This window comes from Macrotis lagotis, chromosome 8 (assembly GCF_037893015.1).
Source record: "Macrotis lagotis isolate mMagLag1 chromosome 8, bilby.v1.9.chrom.fasta, whole genome shotgun sequence".
NCBI classification, from domain to species: Eukaryota; Metazoa; Chordata; class Mammalia; order Peramelemorphia; family Peramelidae; genus Macrotis; species Macrotis lagotis.
Window position 1 is genome coordinate 59,652,449 of NC_133665.1, and position 25,391 is coordinate 59,677,839.

Consider the following 25,391-nt stretch of genomic DNA (forward strand, 5'->3'; position numbering starts at 1 on the left):
ATACAAAATGAAAAAGGCAGAACAAGAGGAACAATATATACAATTTGCCAATAAAGTAAAAGCAAGATCCTTTACTGAAGAAGGGTAAGCAGGAGTCTAGGAAGCATGAAGAAGGAAGGAAGGAAGGAAGACTTTGGATAGATTCTATGGGGAATGTGTGTGGGGGATATAAAGATTGCCATGTAGTATTGATGACCTAATTGAGATTCAATGACACATTTGCAGTGGACAGTGGGGCTCTAGCCTCATCAGGGTTTCAGCAGTAGAAGGCACATAATGGGAATAGCACTCAGGATACTGACTTGGCAAGGCATGAATAGTGGTAGAACAAATGGATAATGGTTTTCAAGAGAATAGAGATTCAAAAATAACAAAAATGGTCAACCAGAAGTCTGTAAAGGAAGGAAAGAGAAACCATATTGGGGGAATAGAACAGGAGAATATATGGATCTGTAGAATGTGAAGGCTGAAGTGAAGAATACATTTAAGAGAAATAAGGAAGAAAAATTGAAATCTTTTATAGTCAGAGAGAAAGATTTTGAGTTCAAGATCATAGGGGGAAGCACAGTTATGGGGCAAGATGGTAAAATTTAAGATGTTATAGGGGCAGCTAGGTGGTGCAGTGGATAGAGAACCGGCCCTGGAGTCAGGATACTTGAGTTCAAATCTGGCCTCAGACACTTAATAATTACCTAGCTGTGTGGCCTTGGGCAAGCCACTTAACCCCATTTGCTTTGCAAAAACCTAAAAAAAAGATGTTTCTGGCTAGATGAGATTCTTTGTCGCTAGGTGGCGCAGTGGATACAGCATCGGCCCTGGAGTCAGGAGTACCTGAGTTCAAATCCAGCCTCAAACACTTAGCCCATTGCCTTGCAAAAACTAATAAAAAACAAAAAAAAAATTAAGATGTTATCATACCTGCACATGTTTTGGATTGAGTAAAGATATAAATTATGATAATTTAGAGGGTTAATCGACTGTGTGGCTACGGTATCAACTAGTCATCAGATTGTAAACTGGGTTCCAAGTATGAGGGCAATAGTTGGGGCAGAGAAGAAGAATGTGAGCTAATAACAGTCTTTGTCAAAGGAGGGAGAATGACCTAGATGTTGGCAGGTGACTATAACAAGGATGTGACTATGACAAGGATCTGGGTCAGATTATATAGAAGGATGAGATGAACTTCAAAGAAGAGGAAATTGCTGAGAGATGAGACAAAGGAATATTCTGGAAGCATACGTGAGAGTACACCTGCTTCTCCTTTTGAGCCAACGTTTCAGGGGCATGAGAGAAGGAGCACCTAGGAAGAAAGCACTTTTTGGAATGATTTAAGTTACTTTCCATACTACAAGATGAACAAATGTGAGGAAAATAGATGTAGGATAAATAGGAGTTTGCTGACAAGAATGTGGGTATTCTAGAATGGAGTAAGAAGGCAGGAAAGGACATGGACTGCACATCTTTTTCCATTTTTTGTGTTTCCTTTACCAAGCTGTGGACTCTTTTTTCCCATGATTTTCTTGCATCAATCTCATTTTTCTCCCCAATTTCTCCTCTCTTATTTGATTTTTTAAAAAAACCTTTTTGAGTTCTCCCAAAAGTTCTTTTGGGGGCTGATAACAATTTACTTTTTTCTTTGAGGCTTCACATGTAGGCATTTTGACATTGTTGTCCCTCTTCTGAATTTATGTTTTGATCTTCCCTGTCACCATAGTAACTTTCTGAGTTAAGATTCTTCCCCCCCCCCCTCATTTTTCCAACCCATTTCTGTAGAGGACTGGAGCAGAGTATGAATCCACAATCCAGTCCATACCTTAGCGGATACCTGCTTCTGTGGGAATCATGCTCAAAAATTGCTCCATTACAGCTCTCTATGAACTATAATTTATGCAATGCTAGATAAGGACCCTAAGAGTGGAGGGAGTATCCAAGTATTAAGAAATGGCTATGGGGGGCAGCTAGGTGGCACAGTGGATAGAGCATGGGCCCTGGAGTCAGGAGTACCTGAGTTCAAATCCGGCCTCAGACACTTAATAATTACCTAGCTGTGTGGCCTTGGGCAAGCCACTTAACTCCATTTGCCTTGCAAAAACCTTAAAAAAAAGAAAGAAATGACTATGAAACTGGGGAAGATAATATGCCTGAAAATGACATAATCAGTTATGCAGGTGCAGAGACCAGTACTGAGTTAGACAAAACAAATCCTGAATATAGGACATGGGAAAGAGATCTGTGTCCAGATCAAAGGGTACAATTCTCACAAGCTTGAATCTTTGCTTACATACCCTTTGTGGTTTTTATCTTTAAATATTCTGACTCTTTGGACAATAAACAGATTGCTCTCTTGCATTGCCCATCTGCCTGTGTCTTTTTTTTTTTTTTAAGGTTGTTTGCAAGGCAATGGGGTTAAGTGGCTTGCCCAAGGCCACACAGCTAGGTAATTATTAAGTGTCTGAGGCCGGATTTGAACTCAGGTACTCCTGACTCCAGGGCCAGTACTCTATTCACTGCGCCACCTAGCCGCCCCCTTGCCTATGTCTTTTCTATTCAGCTTCTCACTGAAGCAGTGGGGACACTGGACATTCCCTACACATTTCATACATTTTGATTTTGTATTAAAGTTAGACTCTGTTCCTTGGTGGAAAAGGCACTGTCTCATGCTTCTTGCAGGGGACCAAAGGGCCTTGCTGCTGGCTTGCCTAGATGTTGCCTGCTCTGGACTGCAGAACCCTTTTTACCCCAGTAAAACAGACCTTTCCTGATGTCCTTCTAAGATGTCTTGGGCTAGAAAATATGTTTTATCCCATCCTGTTGTTGACTTTGTCACTCCAGAATTCATTTTTGAGCTATTATTTTATAGTTGTTTGGAGGTGAATTTGGGAGAATTTAGATGAGATCCCATCTTATTCCATCACCTTGGCTCTCTATCCTGGATATGGACTGTGGAGGAAGAGATAGAAAGAAGAGAGAAATTCAAATGGATAAGATTTTTACCTTAGTAAGTGTTAATTAAATCACAGGGCAAAGGTGAATAGGGTTTGGGAGTTGGTTTGCCATAAGATGAGGGACCTCTCCAAGGTACTGGGAAATGAATGAATGCAGACTCCATGAAGGAGTATTAGCTTCCATAGTAGCTTTCTAGAAATGTAAGTAAGCTGGGAATGGAGAGAGTGTATACAAGGAGTGGGAAATTCAGTCTGGGTATCTAGGTCAGCAAATACTAAGGCTCAGAGAGTTTGACTCTCAATTTCCAAACACTTATAAGCACAGAGTCTTTTTGTTGTCTTAAACATTTGAGGTTTTTTTTATTTAAAACATGAGCAAAAAAATGAAAAAAAAATAGATAGGAGTATTTCTTGCCTTCTCAATGGGTAGGGAAAAGGATGCAGGGAGAGTGAAAATTTGGAACTGAAAATAAATTTTTTTTAATTAAAAAGAGAAAAGAAGAGGAAGAGAGCAAAGGGGGCTGAATATTTAATTGCAATGCAATGTGACTTTTTTCTAGACTCAGTTTCCTTAACTGTAGAGAGAAAGGCTTAGTCTACTTGATCATCCAGTCAGTATCCAGAACATAGGACTTCACACCTAGCAGGTATTCAATAAAATCTATTGAATGAAAATTGGATTTTTCTTTTCAGTGAAAATAAAAATTACCATCATGGTAAGTTTATAAAAATTTATTTTCTCTGATTCTTGGCTAGTTGTGAGAGTTCTGTCTAGACAACAGAAGGCCAGAATTAAAGAAGCATTTATTAAACATAATGTGAATAATAGTTATGGCTTATAGGTCTATGATACTTTGAGCTTTTTAATCACAAACCTGTGAATTAGATGCCATAAATCTTACTATCCTGTTTCTATAGAAGAGGAGCTAAGTCTCAGAGAGGGAACAATTTTTCCATGGTTACACAGCTATTAAGTGTCAGAACTGATTTCTTTTTTTTCTTTTTTTGGCAAGGCAATGGGGTTAAGTGGTTTGCCCAAGGCCACACAGCTAGGTAATTATTAAGTGTCTGAGGTCACATTTGAACTCAGGTATTCCTGACTCCAGGGCCAGTGCTCTATCCACTGTGCAATCTATCCGTTCCCAGAACTAATTTCTTGATCCCAAATCTGATGCTTTTTTTTTATCATAGCACATTACTCCTACTTTGCTCATGGCCCTGAACCAGGATTTCTGTTCAGATGGTTTTTACTTTTTCTCCTAAGAAAGCATAAATGTAACTGTGAGGCAAGGGGAACCTGGGTTGCTGAGACAAGAGATATGAATTCTAATCTAGGTCTTACCTACTCTATGGGCTACATTTTCCTCATTGATAAGATGACTTGTCTAGAATGGATTCTAGAGAGATATGGAAGGCATTGTTGGCATGACAGGACAACATATCATTGACATGATAAGTTTGAATGTAGAGGAGATAGAGGAGAATCAGAGATTACAACAATGATTCTAACCTACCCAGGCTAAATGTAAGGGGCTTCAATTGATTCTTGTTTGAGAGGATTTGGCGTTTGAGTTTCATTCTCTTGTTGTCCTCTTCCTAATATTTATCAGATTCTCTCCTGAAATGGAGAATCTGAGCAGCACAATATGCTAACTGTGGTCCAACCAGGGCAGAGGACCCAACAATCTTTTACCTCCCTCATTATAAATTCTACATCCTTGATATATGAGAAGTAACTAAAAAGCCTGGGGATTTATGGTTAGATCTATAGCAAACAGCTGGGGCTCCCGAGCTGTCCTATTCAGTTTAATTCAATACACATTTTAAAGTACAATTTGGTATCCTCTTTAAGAGGATATGGACAAAAATTGTTGAGCTGGCATAGATGGTTATGATGAGCTGGTGTAGATGTGTTATGATTTATACTGGAAGAAGCGTGTGTATTAATGAGATCTTGGATCCATTGAAGTCTTGTATCATACTATCTTAACAGAAAGATTTCTTACCCTGCTCTATGAATTGTGTCCCCCAAGGCAGTACAGACACTTTTCCAGGTCCTGGTAGGGTCTTCAATCTGATAACAGGAACATCATGCTCCCTGGAATTGGGGAAAGAAAGTAGGTGCTTGTCTGCCAGCAGAGAGAGATTTGGCACATCTTTGCTTGGCAATTGAGGTTCCTGGTCCCTTCTGGAAGCCAACCCATACCATCTGAAAACACTGGAGGGGAAAGGAGGGAAGAGGAGGGGCCCAGGATGTAGCCCAAAGTGTGGGGAAGGAGAGGACACCAAGGAATCTTATTAGGGCAGGAGTGAGGTCAGCAGGATCAATAACAGCATGTGGGCACCTGGGACCTGGTTCCCAGCTCTAGTATTACCCTAGTGCCTATACCAAATGAGACTCACTCATGTACCATGTACATGATACAGCAACACCCCTCCCCTTACCTCTAATTTGACTTTCTTCCTTCCTCTACCCCCTTCTCTCCTTGCCTGCCCTCAGTCCAGTTTCCCTCTCTCCTGCTCAGCCAAGCCTCCCAGTTTTCCTTCTCTCTTCCCTCTTGGCTCTTTTTCCTGCACCACCCCCTCAACCCTCCCCCGCCGCCCAGCAGCAGCCAGGAACAACCCTTGTGCTGCTGCCCTCAGAGCCTGCCCAGACTTTACTGTGGCTGCTCCCACAGGCAGCTCTGGAACGAAGACTTTCAGGAAGTAATGGGGAGCCCAGGAATCCGAGGCCAACGTGGCCAGGGACTGTCTGATGGGGGCCATAGTCCTGATTCCACGATGGACACTCTAAAGGTAGGTGATACCAAGCAGGGACACAAGAGGGGAGGGTAAGTTCTAAGCCCTGAGGTATGGACCCCAGCAGACATCTTTCATCACTCCCCTGCCCTTTCTTCTTCTCCCTTCAATTTGCTCAAGTCAGGAAGACTGAAAGTGTGGGACTAGGGAGTTATGGTAACCTCCTGAGCTCTCAGTAAGAATCATTCTCAAATGGGGAGGTAGGAAAAGTGAGAGACATGGGAGGCATCTTCTGGGGGTATAGGCTGGGATAGCCAGACTGAAGTCCAGGCTTCCAAGGCAAGGAAGAAAGGACAGGCCTGAGGGAGATGCAGAAGCTCCATTTCCCTATCCAGGAGAATCAAACTTCAGGTTTCCAAGAACCCATTAACATGACCCATATTTGGTGGTCACTTATCTGAACTCTCTTTAACGATCATTGTCCTTCTCTGTGGATTGCTCTGTATTGGTCTAATAATTTTTAGAAGAAATAAAGATAGAGAAGACATTAATTAGCATTGATTGAGGTCTGAGGGAGGGAGTTGTTTAGATCCACTATTCCACCACCACCACCACAGGGTTAGGGATTGGCTGTCTACATGAAGAACAAGTGGATTTTAATATCCTCTATGACCTCACAGGCATGGAATTAATTATTTGAATTAACATTGATCAAGAATCTACTATATATGAAGCCTGGTGCTATGACCTAAGAAATTGTCCCTTCCTTCAAGGAGCTTACTGGAGAAAGAAGGGAGGAAATAAATATTTATTGAGCACGTACAAATGTACTTAATGTCCATAGCACTACACTAATAATTCATTTGATCTTCACAAAAATCTTTTGAGGCTATTATTACCCTTTTTAGAGTTGAGAAAACTGAGACAGGCAAAAGTCAAACAATTTGCCCAGGGTCACACAGCTTATTAATGTCTGAGGCTGGATTTGAACTCAGGTCTTCCTAACTCCAGGTCCAGAGCTATGTAGCTTCCTCTAGGGGATGATGCCTGTATAGAGATTAAGTAAATAGTGATTTATAGAGAAAAATGACACTGTCATCTAGAGACATAAGAAAAATCAATGAATAAGAGATGAAGTTGAGAAGAGCATGAGACCTAGCCTATGCAAAAGTATGAAGGCAGCAGATGGAACATTGAATCTAGGCAACAATTAGTGGGCCAGTTTGGCAGGAACAAAGAGTACATAAAGGGGAGTATTAAAAAATGTCTGTAAAGGTAGGTGGGAGCCATACTGTGGAAGGCTTTAAACCTTAAAATCATGCCAAAGTGCTTGTCTTTTATACTAGAAGTAATAGGGAGCCACTGAATATTTCTGAGCTGGAGGGTTTTTTGTGTTTCAGAAATATTAATTTGGTAGCAGTATGGAGAAAGAATTGGAGAGACTGGAATAAGAGAGACCAATATCATTACATTAGCCTAGCTAGGATATGACAAAAGACAAAATTACAGAAAGGAGGACAAATGCAACAACTTGCAGAAGTAGAAATGAAAGAACTTTTCCAAATGGTTGAATGTGTTAAGAGGGGGAAAGACCCAGGGCATGCACAGCTCTATTTGTAAGAGATGATTATTAAATTTTCATTGTGACCATTTACAACTTGGAAATTGGAAAATGTTATAAATCAGGATTTCATTTATTGTTTTGTTGATTGTCTATACCTAAGTGAGGGAGAAAACATTAATAATGCAACTTAAATTTAAAAGTGCTTACTTTTTTTGGAAAGTTGGTTGTTAAAATTTATCACCTCACCACTGTGTTTCTAGATGACTTAAAGGATAATGGTAGCCTGTACAGAAATAAAGAAGTTTAGAGGAAGGATGGGCTAAGGAGAGAAAGAAAATAAGTTCTATTTTAGATGTGCTGGTGTTGTGGCATTGGAACTTAGGAGCTTGATTAGGACTGAATATGTAAATTAGAAGGAGGTCTAATGAACAGAGATGTTAGTCAAAACCCTAGGAATTGATGAAATCATTGAGAGTATAGAAAGAGCAGAGGGTCCAACACAAAGTCTTGGAAAGTCATCATGCTTAGTAGCAAAAGTCAAATGATTGTCCAGTCAGACAAGTAAGAGGAGCAGCAAGAGTACTGTTAATGAGAGAGAGAGAGAGAGAGAGAGAGAGAGAGAGAGAGAGAGAGAGAGAGGAAGAGAGAGAGAGAGAAGGAGGAGGAAGGAGGAAAAGGAGGAAGAAGAAGAAAAAGAGGAGGATGTTTAACAGTAGAAACAGGTCAAGAGGACTGAGGAAAAAAATCATTGGATTTAGCTCACTGGTAACACTGGAAAGAGCAATTTCAGAACAGTGTCAGGGTTGGAAGCCAGATTGCAAGAGATTGAACAGTGAGTAGGAAGTGAGGAAATGGAGGCAACAGGGGCAGACAGAGGATGGGCTCCTTCTAGGAATTTTGCTATGAAAGGGAAAGGAAATTTACACGATAGCTTCAGGGGATGGCAAGGTCTGGTGAATGTGTTTTAAGGACAGGAAGAGCTGTTTGTAGACAGCATAGAACAAGTCAGTGAATAAGGAGAGATTAAAGATGAGAGAAGAGAAAGATGACAAAAAGAAGCAATGATTGGGGGCCAAATTCTGAAGGAGACAGAGAAAGGTCATATGTCAGGTAATGATCCTGACAAGGTCTAAAGGCAGCCCTTCCTCAGAGACTAGAAGTCATGTTATGAGGTGGAGAGAGTATAGTTAAATTTTGTTCCTGAGAGAAAAGGGTGTCAGAAATAAGCTTCTGAAGGGGTGGAAGAAGAAGAGGGAAAGCTGACCCCCCCCCATACCTAGAGAGCTCTCACTGATTTTGATGAGGGAAGACTATGGCCACACCTGGAGTTGGCTTCTCATTAAAAACCAGGTGATAGAAATCAAGTGAGATGGGGAAATGGGAAGGGATTCATTGTTAAGAGAGATTGATAGGAATTCTGATCATGACCAGGGATCCAGTGGTGAAATCTGGAGCCAGTGACATATTAGCTACTTGGTGCCACCATGTGGCTGTGGGCTTCAATGTGACGCAGGCTCACATTGGGGAACTCAGGAGTTTGAAAAAGCCAGAGAGCCTAGACTGACTGGCATCTCTCCTTCCATGGAGATGTCAGGGAAACTGGTTACACCTAGTAGGGGATAGTGAGGGATAGCTGTGAAATACAATCCATTGTTCCTATTCCAGAGCAAAGGAAAGGGATTGATAGGACACAGGGCATCAGCAGGAACTTTTCCTTCAGTGGCTGTGTCATTATTGAGAAGTAAACAATTAGTGCCATCTAGAGCTATCTCACCCCTGAGAGCTAGATTCTGGCTGTACCTTTCAGAGGGAAGGCTGATTTAGGTACAATCTTCAGAACAGAACACTGAGCCCAAGGAGATAAGACAACATCAACTGCCATAGATATTCCCTTAAAAATGCTCATTCTGGAATATCCATCAGAATATATATATTTTTTCTTTTTTCTAATACCTGGATTATCCACCACCAACCCTGGAAACAGAATTTCTGTTAGGAATTTCTGCCTGAAGCCTACCCCAGGGATCTCATGATTCAAAAAAGTCAGATCTATTTTATGAGAATGATTCTTTCTCTCCACATGTCCTCGAGGAAGCTGCCTGTGCAAAAATATCTTCCCTGAACTTCAGCATCTACAGCTAATTTCATCCTCTGTCTGCCTGTATGGTGACTGTATGTCTTATGATTGTGTGTATTTCTATATGATTGTGTGTGTTTGCATGTATGAGGACTTATGATGGTGTTTGTAACTACATGGAATTGTGTGTATTTATGCGTGTATGTTTTGATTAAGGAAGATCATCTGGAGGTGGTCTCTCAATAAGAACCAGATGAATATAAATCTTGTGAGTTGAGGAAATAGAAGGGGGTTCTATGTTAAACTGGCCTGTGACATGTAAGCTTTATATAACTGCACATCCATGATAACAATGTAACCAAGCAGGCATGTAGATTGTGATTGTGTGCCTGCATGTCACTACATGCATGTGTTGATGTCTCACCATGTATGTGATTACATAGACTAACAGGAGCTTGGTTTTAGAGATGGAAAGAACAGTAGATGTCATCTCATCTAATCTTTCATTTTAGAGTTGAGGAAACAGAGTATCAGGGAAATTATGTGATCTACCTAGGGATAAGATTCAAACCTAAGTCCTCTGACCCCAGGTCCATGCCTCTTTTTCATGCTCTTAAATTTGCATATGATTACATGTGGCTACGTGTCTTTCTCTGTATGTGGCTACCTATATATAGGTAACTACCAGCAGGTGACTACAAATGAGTGTTTATATTGAGACATGAATGCATATATGTACATATACACTTATATTTGTATGTGAACAGACCAGTGGCCAGTGGTAAAGAAAAGGTCAGTGATGGAGGAATGCAGACTAAAGTCTAACTCCAGGGGGCAACCTTTTCCTTTAGGAAGAGTTCAAACTTGTAGGACTCTCTTTACCCCATATTCATCCCTCCTTCCATCACTTCCTCCCTGAGAGTAATGAGAATGAAGAACGCAATAAAGCTATTGTACAGGCAGCCCAGAATATAATCAGGCCCAGAGGCCCAAAGAAAAATCTTTCCCCCTTCGTTTTCAAAGTCCTCCTTTCCACACCTTTACTAGCCACAGACTTCCAGAAGGACCCTCATTCAAGAGTCCTGTGATCCCCTTGTAGAGTGGGATTGTAGAAAGTAGAGAAAGAGATAACTGGGGATATGGTCAACTGCAGGAGTCCTTCCTCTTAGAGGAAGGGGCTGGGATCTATGGATATACCAAGAGGAATACCTAGTGAGACTGTCTGTTGACTGTTCAAATGTTTTTCTTTGTTATAAGACAGACTTCAGTTATTCTGGGGAGGGGGGCAGTTTTAAGGAATAATAACTATGATGTAAAAATAAAAAACATCAATAAAATTTTTAAGTTAAAAAATAATAAGATATGGAAGTTAGAATAGATGATATCTAAGATTGCTTTCAACTATATGATCCCATGAATCTAGAATTTATAAAACTAGAAATATTCATAAAGACAGATCACAAATATATGGTATATGCATGTGTGATGCACAGAATATAACATGTATATGTGTTTATATGCTATTCCAAAAGTCTTAAAAATTAAAAGTATACTAAGATTTTTTGAATATTTTATATATAGAGAATGGAAGGGAATAAAGGGAATGTTAATGATGAGGTGAGGAGGAGGAGGAAAGCCTTTTTCCATAAAGCTTGCCCTGAGAGAAAGAGCCGTGAAATTTAGTTTCAAAAGAGTCCTTGTCCTATGAGGATCTAGCCTCCCTGTGGACTCTCTAATACCCTGAGGAGAAGAAAGTTCAAGTGCGAACAGATCCTTCTTTCATGTCAAGAACTAAATTCAACTCTGAGGGCTTGCCCCTGTCCCAGTTGAGCATGGTTGAGGGTTCTGTCTACTTAAACACACTATCCATCCATTTCTTCCCTCAATTTGTTTATGGCCATTGATAGTTGTCTCAACTATCCTCAGAGACCCTGATGGAAAGATTTGTGTCCTAAGTTAGAGCCAGAGTTTAAGAGGAAAACAGTAGGGGCTAGTATCTCTCAGCCTTTTTTAGGAAAAGGAATGGAGAGAAAATATGAAGAGAGCCTGGAAACAACAACCTTTGCAACAATGGGAGAGTTTGATCATTTTGAATAGTGACTGGGTAGGCCTATAGCATGGCTCTTTTCCTGATGTCATGGTATTCTTTGAGAATGAAGGACAAAGAACAACAATTCCTCTTTTTCAAATTACAGTCCCTGCCTTCTTCTCTCCTGGTAGATATTCTCTAATTCCCATGGTTAGTATGTTCAATCATTTCCCCTCCAGAACCTATTTGACTTCCTTTAGCCCCATAACTCTGAGATCTCCCCTTGATCCTAATGCCCCTTTGAACATAGGATGGTATCCTATCCCTCCCCTTTCCATTGCTATCAAATTTTTTGAAAAAGTCATCTGCACTTGCCTCCACTTTTTTTTCATTTTTCCCCTCACTCCTCAACCCTCTGTAGTCTAGCCTCCATCCTAATCACTCCACTAGCTGTTCTCCTTGGGTCACTAATGACTTCCTTTTGCCAAATCCAATAGCTTTTCCTCTAATTCTACTAAGACAGGATTGGGTAGTAGAACAATCATTGGAACTGGACTGGTGTGTGTTCAATTTTCTCATCTGCAAAATGAGAGCTTTGGACAATATTGTTTTTATGGCTCCTTCCAATTCTAAAAATTCTTTGATCCTGCTTGCTCCTTCTATAAGGTTTGACATTTTGACTATCTCTTACGACTAAATTTGATATCAGATGACCTGAATTCAAATCTCACCTTGACTTGGGTGACCCTAAAGTCCCTAAATCTATGATCTTCTTATTCTTGCCTTCCCTTGGCATCTATGACATTGTCCTCTTCTAATTATTCTTTTAACTCTATTGTTCCTGCTTAGTCTCTTTACTGCTTTCCATCATTCTTCTACTTCTTAAATTAGAGAATTTTCCAAGGCCTTCCCTTTTCCATTCCAGTTCTCTTCTTTGCCCTCCCTTCCTTTCCCTATACAAGTTTTCTTATTGAAGTGTCCAATTCCCATGGCTTCAATTTACACCTCTATACAAATGTGAAAATCTGTATTTTCATCCTTGACTCCAGAGTTCCAGGCCTGCCTTTCCAGTTTCCCACAGTACATCTCCAACCTGAATATCTCTCTGGTGCCTCAAACTCAATTCATCCAAAAACAAACCTGTCATTTTCCCTTAAAATCTACCCCCCAGTTTTTCTTCTCTTTTCTTTCAATTTATGGTAGGTACCACCCTTCATCCAATCAATAAACAAGCTCAAAACCTTTGTCTCATCCTTTCTCTCCTTCCCTCAAACATTCAACCAGTTTCAAGTCCTATAAATTCTACCTGCATAGCACCTATTGAGTCTTCCATCTCCTTTCCATCCAATTATCACACCAGTTCAGACTCTTATCATCTCTTGCCTTTTGTAACAGCCTTGTTGTCTCCAGTCTCCTCCTCCTTCATCCTTCACAGAGCAATCAAATTAATTTTCCCAATACTTAGAGTTGATCATGCCTTTCCCTGCTCAAATGGTCTCCATTTGTTTGTGAAATACACTCATCCTGACATCCACAGTTTGACTCCAACCTACCTTTCCAAAAATTATTCAAACAATTTTCTTTCACAAATTCTACTTTCCAACAAAACTGGGCTGTTTTCCCTACTCCTATCTTGCTCTGCACCTTTCCCAGCCCTGTGCCTGCAAAGATTTCCTCAGAGCTGCCAGGCCTTGCCCCGCCCCCCCCCCAATTTCCACCTGTTGAAATCTCTCCATTTCTTGAAGACCCATCTCAGGAGCTATTTCCTCAGGCAAGCTTCCCCTGAAGCCGGAGGTGAATTTTCCCTTTTTCTAATCTGTGGCAATAACCTGTTTAGGCCTCCCCTACAGTTCTAGTGAATCATTTATCTCCTCTATATATTTTTATTCACTGTCATTTGCTTTATGGAATCTCATCTCCTACTAAATCATAAGCTCCACAGGGAGAGAAACTGCATTGCTCACAAAAGAATATAAACTCCTTTGTCTTGGTATCCCCAGCACATGACACGGTGGGTCCCTTGAAGATGTGGTAGGTGCCTCATAAATGTTGATTGAATTAAATTGTTTCACGTCTCTCACCTAGCAAAATGGCTTCCACCTGGGAGGTGTTTGTTTAGGGGTACTTGTCTGTCCGTGTGTCCGTGTGTGCGGTGGTCTGGCCACACAACTCTACATAGGTGTGTGCTACCTCCCTCTGCCCCCGAAGGTCAGGCCGGGGCGGAGGGAGAGGAGGGGAAGCCTAGACGCGAGCGGACAGCAGGAGGGACTCCCCTTTCCCCAACGTTCCCCCAACTCCCCCAACTCCCGGGGCATCTCCCAGGGACCAGCCCGAAGATATTTGCACCTGTTCAGCTCTCCCTGCTGCCACTGGTAGAGGAGGGGCCGGGCTTGTCGATCGGAGGCAGGGTGGGCCAGGGGGCGGGCCAGGAGAGGGGCTGGGGCTGGGCCGGGTCGGGCCGGGCCGGGCGGGGCCGGGCTGGCCGGGCTCTGGGCGGGGCCGGGCCGGGGATGCGCTGTGCCGCGCTGGGTACTGCGCCGCCGCCGGGCTGAGGATGCTGGCGCTGCCGCCGGGCGCTCGCCGCCGTCTGGGGAACAGAGCAGCCAGAGCCCAAGTCCGAGCGCAGTGAGCGTCGTGCCTCGGAACCCCTAGGACCCCAGGCCCCCTGACCCACCATGTCCAGGAAAAAGACCCCCAAGAGTAAGGCGGGGAGTGCGCCTGCCTCTTCTCTGCCCACAGCCAAGGAGAACGGGCCGGTGGGCTCCGCTGGGGGCGGCTCTGGCCCGGGCCCTAGCCCTGCCCCCGAGGCACCGAGGAACGGGCTTCTGCTGCCAGGCCGCCCGTCCCTGAGCTGCAGCGGGGATTTCTACGACGTTGCTTTCAAGGTAAGCGCTGGGCTCCTAAGGAAAACAGCGGGGGGAGGGGGGAGGGAGGAGGTGAAGAACAAATCCCGAGAGGTTGGGGGACAGATGGAGCCCAGACCCACCGTAGCGGAGGGCGGTAGACACAGAGCACAGGCTAGGAGTGGTTGGCAGAAGGGCACAGATCCTGGACTGGGGGTTGGCACAGGAGCACAGATCGTGGGCTGGCAGTGGTTGGCACAGGGTCACAAACCCTAAAGGACTGAAGGCACTTGGCTCAGAATCACTAACCATAAAGAGAATGGGAGATGAGCGGTGATTAGCTGGGAATATGGAGCCCAGGGGTAGGATGAGCAGACTTTGTGAGCTAAGGGTGCAGCAGCAGGTGGCCTAGGGCAAGGCTCTGCTGGTGGGGCCTCCGGAGTAGTGTGGAACCTGGGGGGGGGGGGGGGCTAGTCTTTCCTAAGCAAACATATAAAGCTCCTTTCTAAACTCTGACTTTGCTTTAAGCCCTGCAGGCCCAGTTTGGAGTAGGGAATCTAGAAGACTGGAAAAGGACTTGATAGCCAAGTGTCCTCCCTTTCTACTAATGACCATTGAAGCTGGGTGGAAACAAAATAACTTTTGTGTTTTCCCTACTCTTCAGATTTTCTATGATGGCTCTGGAGATGAAAGGATATAGGGCTGGTAGTCAAGTAGCCCAAGGCTCTCTTCATTTCCCCTCCAGCGAATCTGGCAGTGACCTCTTCTGGAAGTTAACTCCAAAATATTGTATTGATCTCAGTTACCTCTTTCAAACTTTGCTGGGGACCAGATTCTGGGGTCCCTGCTTTTGACATTTCCTTAAAGTACATCTTCAGTGATTATCTTTAGTATAATCTACAAACTCCTTAGATAGGCAGTTAAAGTTTGGCTCCCTATTACCTCTCCAAATTATTTCGCAAAATTGCCTCCTTTCACTGTATTTCAGTCAGTCTAGTCTACTAGCTGTACCCCCAACTCCAAGTCCCATCCCCTCCTGATGTTTGGGAAAGCACAGACTACATGTTTTCCTTCCTCACTTCTGCCTCTTAGAATCCTTAGCTTACTTTAGGACTCAACTCGGATACTATCTCCTACAGGAAGCTCTTCCTGATTATTAGTATTCTCCCATGATTATTAGCCCTGGTTATTACTACTCTCTCCTTCCTCAAATTATCCTGTAGTTAGTTACTTATCTGTGAATATTTAGGCTTTGGTTTTCTCTTGTAAAATGGGGGATAGGCATGCTCCCTACCTCATAGGTCTGTTGTGAGGATGAAGTATTTTTTTATTTTGTTTTTTTAAAGGATATAAATCCTTTGTATCCTATTCCCCTTGTGGAATGTGTCATTATATCCCTTTTGCCTAACATGATATTTTGCACATAATAGGCATTTAATAAATGCTTGTTGAGTTTGGGAATTTGGGTGGTAATTCCTCTATTATGTCCAAAGTTTCCTATATCACCTATTCCCAGAGACTTGCCAATTTCTCTGGGCAGTCTGGAACAGCCTCTGGGCAAAGTGTTGCTCCATGTTACTGAGTCTGGAGATGGGGATCTTTGCCAGCAATGAAAGAGCCTTGCCCATCTGGAAGTAGTCAAGCAGTCTTGGGCACCAGTTGGGGCTCTTGGTACAGCTTCCCCATCAACACATGTAGGCAGAATTTTCTATGAGTTGGACAGTGGGCAATGACGGCAGGGGTTTTATCTATTTCTTATTCTTGACCCCATCCAAAATCTAAGACAGAAAAGGTCAGCCTCCTATGAGATCTGCTTATCCTGCCCTTAATTGCTAAAGTTTAGGGCGTAAAGGTGGAGGTACAGTGGGGGTTTCTGAATGAACACTTGGTCAACATTGCTGTGGAGGTCTCCACAGTCTAAGACCAAGGAAAAACATTCCTCAGTTCAGGGGACCACTAGTATCTAGCACAGATAGCAGTAAGCCCTTTAGTCAGGGGAAGACATTAACTTGTCCTACATTGAGTTACCCCACCACACATACTAATACCCCTACTACTCCAATTCCTTGACTTTCTAAGAGGAAAAAGATAAACCAGAAAGATTCTCCTTAGCCATATTTCATATTTCACATTTCATATTTTCATGAGATCCCCAAGCTCATACATAGTGGGGCATCAGTTTACATCCAAGAATGTCAGGCTATGTGTGTGTAGGGGAGGGGGGGAGTGATATGCTCAGTTCATACCTCTTTAAGGCTAGGGTTTTGTTGGGGAGTCAGATTCCTGACAATGACAGTGGGTGGAGTTCAGATCACACCTAATGGATATAGTTGGTAAAGCTTAAATCTCGCCTCCTTAAAGTGGAAGTGTTAGGCTGGCAAAGGGAAATCAGATCATGTCTCTTGAAGGCAAAGGTGTTAAATTGGAGGCGAGGGTAGCATCAGATCATCTTCCTGAGGGTGGAGAAGGTTGGGTGTATCAGTTTGGGGGGGGGGGGGGTTCTGCTCAGATAAACTGCTAGAAGGAACACTAGTATATAGAAAAGAATCCTGGATTGGAAATCAAAAGGTCTGGATTCCAGTGCTAACTCTGCCACTTATTAGTTGGGTAATCTTGAGTAAGCCTTTAACTTCTTTGGGCTTTCGTTTTCTCTTTTGTAAAATGAGGTTACAAGTGTTCCCTACCTCACAGGGCTGTTGTGAGGATGAAGTTGGCTATTTTTTAAAAAGGAAATAAATCCTTTGTAACCTGTAAAGCATAAGATAAATATTAGCAATTATTTTCACACCTTTTGAGGAGACTGAATGGAATCAGGTAGGTGATATGAGCATTTGGTCATGGCTCTGACAAAAGGCATGTCACCCTGGACAGGTGATTTACCTTCCTTGAGCCTCAGGTTCCTCCTCTGAAAAATGGAGAAAAAAATATTTGTGTTGCTGTTGGGAAGAAAGTGCTTCATAAACCTTAAGTCACTTTCAGGATGTGAGTTTTATTATTAGTTGTTATTTTTACCAGGCAGCAGATGGAGTCAGGAAGATTTAGATTCAGATCTTGACTTTGGGCATACTGACCTCTGTAACCTTGGGCAAGTCACTTAATCCTCAAAGGAAACTCTAAGTTAAATCATCAGTTAACAAGAACATATTAAGTGCTTGGTTTGTACAGTCTCTATGCTAAAATTCATAGATAAGTCAACAGCCTGCATTAGTGAAAGGAGTTCCCACATGCTATTGAACTATTACCCCTCCATCACACACACACACACACACACACAATAAGTGGAAAATGTTATAGGATTCCCTGGGTATGGACAGGGGGTAGCCATTCCAGGACAGTTCATAAACAGAGAGGCTTTAGACTTTCTATGACTCCATCATTCCAAGACCATTCTTCCCCTGGGATTTGGGGGGGGTGGAATATAGAATATTGTGGGACAAGCAGGGACAAGAATCATTGCTGTGATAACTTTTTACTCGCCCTTTCTCTTTTTCTTCTCCCTGCTCAGTATTTGGGGATGCCACAGGTTAGATGGGAGAAGAAAATGAGGAACCTCAAAGTATGTGACAGCTCATGTCAGAGTGGGTGGGCTTTGTGATACACACTGTAACCTACTTAGAATGAAGTTCCCTTGCTCTTCCAAGCATCCCAAGGCCTGGGCAACACTCTCTATAGCCCTCCAAGGCTGACAGGGCACATGCACTATGATTTAATCTCCTTTCCTCATCAGCCCCCTGGCCTCCAGAGCTAGTGAAATTCTTCTTGCCTTCCTTGGGCTGACTATTTGCCCTTCCCTCTCCTCAGGTGATGCTGGTAGGAGACTCAGGTGTAGGAAAAACCTGTCTGCTGGTTCGATTCAAGGATGGTGCCTTCCTGGCTGGGACCTTCATTTCCACTGTGGGCATAGACTTCAGGGTAAGAGCTCCAAGCACTTTTCCAACCCCTTATTCAATGTCCAGCTGACAAGAAAATAGATGACCAAAATTGAGAAGTTTAAAGAAAGGAAGCTCACAGGTTCAAAGGGTAGGGAAGCTAGAGGGGTCTTTCTACCTCTGGGGCAACCTCTGGTCATAGTAGCTAGAAATCCTTGGAGAATAGTGTCATATGGGAAATGTTGTGGGTCAAAGCCCCCCACTTCTCTCTCTGTCTCTCTCTTTCTCATCTCTCTTTCCCTGTTTTTATATATGTGGGTGTATATGGGTGGGGTGGGAATATGTCTTCTCATATCAACTCTCAGAGCATGCCTTTCTATGTTTTGCTTTTTGCTGATATCCCTGTTTGTGTGTCACTCTGCTTATATGCATGGAAGCCCTTTTCTCTAGAGAAGACTGAGTTCAGTCCTTAACTGTGTATTTTGTATATAACTCTAATGTGACTTACTTGTATTTGTGTTTGTCTCTATGTCTCACATCGCTGTCGCCATCTCTCATTCTCTATGTGTGTATCTCACTATCTGCATCTGTTTCTCCAGTTGCCTTCTGAGAGATAGTCTCAGAAAACAAGGAGCTCATCTCTATATTCTTGGGGGAAGACCTGGGTCCTGAGATCCTGGCTCCCAATGGAGATTGGAAAAAAAAATTCTTTCCTCTAATCCTGAATCCCTTCAATGTACTTATTCTGAAACCCCAGGATCCAGAATTTGGTTCTAATTTCCTGGTGAATAATATGTGACATGTAGACTGTCTTTCTTACAACTTAATTACTGACATGTTTTATCAGAGGCTGTAGTCATGTGCATCAAACAGGCCAACTTGGACCTCTTTTACCCTGGTGTGGGGGGGCAGGGGGGGAGGGAATGGAATTTTTCTGATCCTGCCCAGGGTTCCTGTCACTCCTTGCCTTTGGATCAGAATGATCTTCCAGAGACCAGACTAAATATCATTAAATTCCACCTTTCCTCAGGAGAGGACTCTGCTCAGCATGGGCCTCTACATCTAGAGGAAGACACTTGACTTCCTAATGTCTGAACCAAAATGGCTAAATTGAATCCAACCTAATTATTAACTGGTAATTCAAAAGCTGTATCTTATGGTCTTCTAATTAGGGGAAGGGAGGTCAGAGGGAAGACTAAAGGGCTCTCTGGAGGCTCACAGGCAGAACAAACTCCTCTATCAGCATAGGAAGATTGTGCCTCCTAGATAAACTTCCCTTTCCTTCCATTGTTCTTCAAGCCCCCTGCTGTCACTTCTCATAGGATGGATAGGGCAATAGTGGAGGAGTTGGGGATAAGTCAGACTTGGATACTGGTAAAGTTAAAAGGGCTGGAACAGTGATGAAAAGGGAGAGGAAAAAAGGAGAGTAGAATATAAGGAGAGGGAAAAAAAGAAAATCTTTCGACTGTACATGTCTCCCATTCCTATTCCAAGCAAGAAGGAACATATGGGTAGTTTGTTGGAGTTTACAGGCTCATCCTCTCTGGAGGCAGAGATTACAGGCTACCATGAGATGGTCCACAGGTCTTGCGAGAATTAAAGGCAGGACAGCTTCAGGTGCTGCTTGGATCCTTTTCATTCCAACCCCTACCCCCTGGGGTCCCTGGGGACACATCAGGATGGGGTGGAGGCTGGAGGTTTGGGTTAGTGTGAATTGGCTGCCACTTATAAGACTTCTCTTCCTCTGCCTCCCTTCCCCTCCAAGGTAGGTGAGAGCCAAGCTTTAGGCCCCCTCCCCAGTCTATGATCCTCCTTCCCCACCTTACTTCCCAGCTTGAGGCTGACACTGGAAGAGGAACTAACCAGAGTGAAGAACTGCCAGGTTGCCTGAGGCTGTGTGAGGGCAGGGGCTGTCAAATCAGACTTCTTTTCCCAAAAAAAAACCCATCCTGGACTCTGCCAACTCTGCACCTTTATGAATATGGAATTTTTTCATTGAGGCTGTTTTTTTTTTTCTGGGGAGGGGATTAACTGATCTGGGATATCACTGTAACTCCGGGTGTGCATTCATGTGAATCTAACCAGCAGAGCCAACAGAGTACAAACAGTTGCTCTAGCAACACCCCCCCCTCCCCCCCACCTCCCCAGTCCCACCTCCTCTCCCAGGTCTGGGCCTCTTGTGAACAAATGACTCACTGGAAGCACAGGTGCCATGTGTGCCCTCCCCCAAAGTCCACACCTTCCCTCCTGCTCCAATGGATTGGGAGCTGAAAGGTGCTCCAGGCAACTAGAGGCACACACCTGATAAATATGTTCACTGTTCCCAAGGTCATTTCGGAGTGACAGCATGGGCCATTTCCATCTGATACTCCACAGCACCCTATTTGGGCAACCTTCCTGTGGCGGCAAGGGGGCTGGGTGTAGTGCTACCACTACCGCCTGCTCCCCGAACACTCTGTTCCCTCCAATGTGCACATTAATATTCAAACCATAATGGCATTAATCTCACTTGGCTCTCCTTCGTCCCATAAGGTACTGACGTGATCGACCATAATAGCCTGGGATGAACCCAAGTGCCTCTCAAATGAAGAGTATTAACGGATTAAATAAATAGTGTTATTTGTAGCAAACAAAACAAAATGCAACTTGTCAACAGAGCAGAGTAAGGAATGACAGCTTGTCCTATTTTCCCAAATGCAAGATGGAAACAATGGAAAGAGTACTGGATTTTGAGGCAGAAATTCTGGATTCGAATTCTGACTTTCTGAAACTTTGGGTAAATAAATTCATCTCTCAAAGTCTGTTTCATCAGTTCATGGGTTCATAAATCTGGAGTGGATTCCTGATTTTATAAATCAGGAAACTGAATCTGGAGCCTTAAGCAACTTGCCTGTCAAATCAGGTTAGGGATAAGGGTAGGATTTGAACCTAGGTCTTTCCGGTTCAAGAGCCAGGATTTGCACTGTACCATTCCATTTCTTCCTCTCTGAAATGAAAGGGTTGGACTGAATGGCTAAGAAGATACCTCCTTGTTCTAAATTGTGATCCTTTGATCTTTTGTTTTTCTATGTATTTATAGTTGGGTTGATATCTCCTAGGCATTCAAGGGAACTTAGCATCTGATTCCTAGGGAGTCCTAAAGGTTTGTCAGTTATTGCACCACCCTTCTGAATGAGGAAATAGGAAAGTTCAATGGATAGAGGGGCTAGACTTGGGTTGGAATCCTACCTCAGACACTTCTATTCTGTGAAATGTAGATCATGACAGAACCTACTTCACCAAGTTGTTATGTGGACCAAGTACGATCCCATACATGAAAAGAAAAGGAAGTGGACCTATGGTTTCATAGGCATGAGGCACTCCAAAATAAGGAAACACCCTCCACCAGTACAGATGTGTCTACAGTCACATAGCTAGTATGTGACAGAGATGGAACTTGAACACAGATTATCCTGAAGCAGCGGGATGATGTGGTGCATTTGGATTTGGAGACAGGAAGATCTGAGTTCAAATATTGCCTCAGACATTTCCTAACTGTGTGACCCAAGCTAAGTCATTATCTGACCTTCAGATTGGGGATTGATAATAGCACCTACCTTGAAGTATCTTCCTAACTAACTATATACATACATACATATACATAAATAAAATATTTGGAGTGGCATATAAATATATGTGTGTATACATGTTATACATATATATGTATATGGTCTTTCTTCTGTGTATGGTATTTCTTCTTCTTCCTCTCCTTCTCCTCCCTCTCTTCTACCTTCTCCTTTTTCCACCCTATCACCCTGTCTCTCACGAAAAGCACACTGCAATTTTAAAAACATTATATAAATATCATTATTACTATTACTTCTTTGGTTGGGGTTAGTTATTATTTCCTGGACCATGGCCCTGGGCTTTCTTTGTAGCTTTGTGGAAGTATTGTGCCTGGTTTGATAGCTTTTCCAGGGCAGATCACCCAAGATCACCTTGATCAGCATCTAGGTTTTCTGTCTTTTCTGAGGCATTGCCAGGAGGTGGTGCGGCATGAAGCATTTGCTGGGGAAGCCAGAGCTAAGGCACTGTATCTGCTCTGGCTCTGAATGCAGAGACCTCCTCCTGCTGCTGGCCAGAGCAAGCCTGTTCCTATTCTAAGCTCTTGCTCAGCCTTGCCTGGCAGCATCTGTCAGAGCCCCAATGACATGAACATGCCAAGTCTGTTCTTTAAAATAGAACTTTTAGCTTCAACCTGTAGGATCTGGTGATGGAGAGCCTCAGAAACAGGGTTTACTTGCTTACCTCAGCCCTAGGATCAGTCTGAGGAAGGGGTGGGAGGACTACTACTCCTATCTTTCCCAAAATGGTGGGTATTCCTTAGAGGAAGAATAATACCCCTACCTAAATCTAAAATGCACCATGACTCTCATTACTAAGCTCTCATAGATGTTGCAGTACCTGAATTATTGATGCCCAGCCTTTGCTGCTTTAGGGAGCATGCTGTGGTGATATTTAGAGAGATACTGAGAGTGTGCAAAAACTGAAGCTACAAGATTATGGATAGATACCAGGTGGCCCCTTAGCCTATGGACAATTTTGAGCTCCATCTAACTACACACACACACACACACACACACACACACACACACACACACACACACATTCACACAGCATGTTGTGGATGCTCTCCACCAACCTATCCCTGGCACAGCTTGCTAAATCAGCATATGGGTTGTCACCCAAGCCCTAGGCAAGGTTGGTGGTTTGCTTTCTAGAGATGATCCATTGTGGCCAGAGTGTTGTGTATGTGTGGGAACAGAGAATGGCTCAAGTCAGCAGACCAGTCTAAATTATCCATGGCCCAGGAGTAGGAGAGGAGGTGGAAGAGTTATAATCTCACACATTTAGAGATGAAAGGAACTTCAGTTGAAGCTAGCTAACTCTCCAATTTTACATATGAGGTTCAGAAATGGGGAGAGGACTTTGCTGACTTCAGTGACAGAGTAAAAAAGATGATCATCAGTCATGAGGGAGTTAATCAAATAAGGCTACCTGGAAGAGGTCAGGTTTGAATTGGCTCTTGGAAAAAGAAAGAAAAACAGCAAGAAGAGAGGTGGACAGGGCAGGGGACCCAGCAGTGACGTTCTAGATTTATGTCAGCTTTGGGGATGGGAGTGGCGGGGCAGGGAAGATAGACTGGGACTTGTTTCAGGGATGCTTGAGGATGTTGAGTCTCCCATGAACTTGACCCAGGAAGATCACAGACTGATCAAGTTATGGATTACTCTGTGCATGTACTGTTAGGTACTGGAAATACAAGTAAGAAAAAAAGATGGTTCCTTTCTTCAAGGAGCTTATATTTTAACATAGGAAAATACCACATGAAAGAAAACTAAAAACTGGGGAAAAAGGAAGAAGAGGGAGATGAAGGTACCTGGTGAATGGAGAGGTGGGGAAGCGGTAATCCAGAGAGTCAGGAGTACATCTTTTAAAGGAAGTAAGCCATAGTTGACTTGGATGTCCTTAAAATCAAAGCTTCTGGGAGGAGCCAGTCAATGAGAGAGACAAAAACACAAAGAGACCTTCAGAGACAAAGATACAGACAGAGAGATAGAGACAGATAGACAGATGCTGGCTATAGGAATATAGGTTATAGGTACTTCCAACATGATAGTCTAGTCATGGAGAGAGCTTCCTGGTGAACAGGTTTCTGTGGCATGGTGGAGTGAAGAGTCAGGCAAGCAGCTTGAAGAGGAAGGGGGACCATTGACAGGAATGAGAATGTTCACAGAATAGCACAATTTCAATTCTACCCCCCCCCAAGTCTTCTCTTGCCCAGGTTAAATATTCACATATCCTTTAACAGCTGCTAATGTGCCTCAGGTCCCCTTGCCCTCCTGGTGGCTCTTCCAACTCTTAATTGCACAGCCCTCCATCACTTAAATCCAACTCACTTGCAAGTTCATGACATCATCTTCCTGTTGCCATGGTCCTCTTTGTAAATGAAAGACAAACAACAATAATAACAGCCAAAACTTAACCAGGTGGCAAGTTATGTATGTATATCCCTGAATCTAACATGCTTCAGGGAAGGAGGAAACCCAGTCTTGGGCCTCAGAGGAGTTCCTGGATGTCTGGATGATGAGACTCCCTCACAGGAAACAATTAGAGAAGATTTAAATATCAGACTTAAGTATCCTGAGACTTCAGAGAAGGAAGAACTCCAGGAGAACTGGAGTAGAAAGGAAAAGATCCTTGAGCTAAGCTTTGAAGTATAGTAGTAAAAACTTTAAGGCTAGTTATTGAGATTGATCAGAGCTCAGGGCCTATTGTGATATTTAAAGAGAGATTGGGAGTGTACAAAAACTGAAGCTACAAGATGATGGATAGATTCCAGGTGGCCCTTTAGCCCATGGGTTGTTCTGAGTTCCATCCCACTACACCACACACACACACACACACACACACACACACACACACACGCACAGCATGCTCCGACTGCTTTCCATCAACTAGTCCCTGGCACAACCTGCAGAATTAGCATGGCACAGCTTACAGAATCAGCAGATGGGTTGTCACCCAAACCCTTAGCACTGGGCAAGGTTGGTGGTTTGCTTTCTAGAGATGATCCATTGTGGCATTTAATTTCTCCACAGTTTGATTCTTACCTTCCTTTCTACTCTTATTTTATATTGTTCTCTGTTCCAGACAAACTAACCTGCTAGATCTTCCACTCACTTGCACTGTATCTCCAGCTTGTATGTCTGTCAAAAAGCCCCCGCCATGTTAGCAATGCATTCCCTCCTCATCTCCGCCTTATGTTTCCTTAACTTTCTTCAAAGCACAGCTCGTATTACATATTCTCCTGACTCTTCTAGTTATTAGCTCTCCCTCCCTTTTGAAATCACTTTGTATTTACTTACTCGTGTACATATTATACTCTTCAGAAGAATCTAAGCTTTTTTGAGGGCAGGGTTTGTTTAGGTTTGGGCAAAGGGTTCAGGGCAGATCAAGTTCGTTCAGGTCTCAAAAACTGGCAGGGGTCTTCACCAACTTAATTACTATGGTCTATATTCTATTTTCAATTTGTTGATTCACCTTCCTCAGGAGTTGGCAGGGGCTTTGTAGACTGTTGTACCTGGATGGAACTCATGATCTTGACTTATCATTAATTGATTCTATCATATGTTCTAACTGGTGAGCTCACAAAACAAGGACACCTAATTCAGGGCAAACTCTACTCATGTCCCAAGTCCACCATAGCTTCCTTTTTCATGCCTCTCAACTCATCTCATCCACCTCCCTCTATATTCAATATTCAGTCAATAAACATTTACTAA

The 25,391-nt window shown here is 43.1% G+C and overlaps 1 protein-coding gene and 1 long non-coding RNA gene across 3 annotated transcripts in view; one reads left to right on the top strand and one right to left on the bottom strand.

Annotated features, from left to right (window-relative positions):
• Positions 1–2,769: 2,769 nt before the first annotated feature.
• LOC141495659 (uncharacterized) lies at positions 2,770–13,804 on the bottom strand. The gene is made up of 3 exons (XR_012470825.1): positions 13,701–13,804; positions 4,952–5,043; positions 2,770–2,940 (listed from the first exon to the last, which is right to left on the bottom strand). It is a non-coding gene; the product is annotated as an uncharacterized LOC141495659 (long non-coding RNA).
• RAB26 (RAB26, member RAS oncogene family) overlaps positions 5,601–25,391 on the top strand; it is a 35,715-nt gene continuing 15,924 nt past the window's right edge. The window contains exons 1-2 of one of the 2 annotated variants that reach the window (XM_074197250.1): positions 5,601–5,741; positions 17,999–18,109. In XM_074197250.1, coding sequence (XP_074053351.1) covers positions 5,655–5,741; positions 17,999–18,109 — 198 coding nt within the window. In that variant the 5' untranslated portion in view covers positions 5,601–5,654. Of the gene's footprint in view, positions 5,742–13,930; positions 14,240–17,998; positions 18,110–25,391 lie in introns of those variants that run through there. The other variant, XM_074197249.1, reaches the window with a different exon arrangement.